The 1,414-nt window shown below is 37.6% G+C and overlaps 1 protein-coding gene across 1 annotated transcript in view; it reads right to left on the bottom strand.

Annotated features, from left to right (window-relative positions):
• Positions 1-627: 627 nt before the first annotated feature.
• Positions 628-1,414, bottom strand: part of LOTGIDRAFT_72838 (hypothetical protein) — a gene marked incomplete at both ends in the record, with an annotated part of 7,199 nt that continues 6,412 nt past the window's right edge. The window contains one exon of the mRNA XM_009063719.1: positions 628-1,146. Within this exon, the coding sequence (XP_009061967.1) occupies positions 628-1,146 (519 nt within the window). The remainder of the gene's footprint in view (positions 1,147-1,414) is intronic.

Raw genomic sequence — 1,414 nt, 5'->3', positions numbered from 1 at the left:
AGGCTAGGTATTGGAAACAAGTATAACACATAACGTCTGGTTGACCTTAAGGCTAGGTATTGGAAACAAGTATAACACATAACGTCTGGTTGACCTTAAGGCAAGGTAATGGAATCAAATATAACACATAACGTCTGGTTGCAAACTCAGAGAAAAATAATTTAATTTTTTTTTTTTCTTGGAAAACCATGGTTGACATAAAAAAAAAAAGTCGTAAATTTCAGAAGTCTGTTTCTGAACAAACACATGTTACTTTTAGATAAATTATGGTATTTATTGAAGGAATTCCCAGACTGTAAGAGGACATTAAATTACTTGACATTGTAAAGCAGGTATTATCATTTCAAGTCTGAACCTAACAATAGAATCATTGAATGTAAGATTAATATGAAGAACTTTCAGACTGACTAAAAGCCTAAAGAATTGTTAATCCTTCATCTGTCCGATGTCTGATCTTTTGACAGAACATCTTAAGATTTTTCATGTCAAATTATCTGAACGTGTAGTCAGTGCACACTTGGGAATCTTTTATACGGAGTGGGGCGCCTCTTGCAGCATTCTGCAGAGCTACTGGAATGTAGTGAGCACGTAATGTTTCTGGTATTCTATTGGGTTGACGTTAAGGCTAGGTATTGGTTTGACGTTAAGGCCAGGTATTGGGTTGACCTCAAGGCTAGGTATTGGTTTGACCTTAAGGCTAGGTATTGGTTTGACCTTAAGGCTAGGTATTGGTTTGACGTTTAGGCTAGGTATTGGTTTGACCTTAAGGCTAGGTATTGGTTTGATCTTAAGGCCAGGTTTTGGTTTGACCTTAGGGCTTGGTATTGGTTTGACGTTTAGGCTAGGTTTTTGTTTGACATTTAGGCTAGGTATTGGTTTGACATTTAGGCTAGGTATTGGTTTGACATTTAGGCTTGGTATTGGTTTGATGTTTAGGCTAGGTAGTGGTTTGACGTTTAGGCTAGGTATTGGTTTGACGTTTAGGCTAGGTATTGGTTTGACCTTAAGGCTAGGTATTGGTTTATCGTTTAGGCTAGGTATTGGTTTGACCTTAAGGCTAGGTATTGGTTTATCGTTTAGGCTAGGTATTGGTTTGACATTTAGACTAGGTATTGGTTTGATGTTTAGGCTAGGTAGTGGGTTGACCTTAAGGCAAGGTCAAACAATCGGGATCACCTGCACACTAACCCACTAACCCAAGACTGCCAATGCCAAATATTCTACAATCATTCCTGATTTTGTTGAAGGGCTTAGGGCTATTTTACTATTATCAAATGTCTGAAAATGTTTGAAAGTATCTTCTTTCCAGTCCTAATGTCAACAAACTATTCTCTCAGTATCAGATCTTGAGCTGTAAGTAAATGTTACTGACATCAAACTATGTTTAGGCCCAGATAGTCAATACTGAACCATG

This window comes from Lottia gigantea, assembly GCF_000327385.1.
Source record: "Lottia gigantea unplaced genomic scaffold LOTGIsca_6, whole genome shotgun sequence".
In the NCBI taxonomy this organism is placed as follows: domain Eukaryota; kingdom Metazoa; phylum Mollusca; class Gastropoda; family Lottiidae; genus Lottia; species Lottia gigantea.
This window is presented reverse-complemented; position numbering and strand designations above follow the sequence as displayed.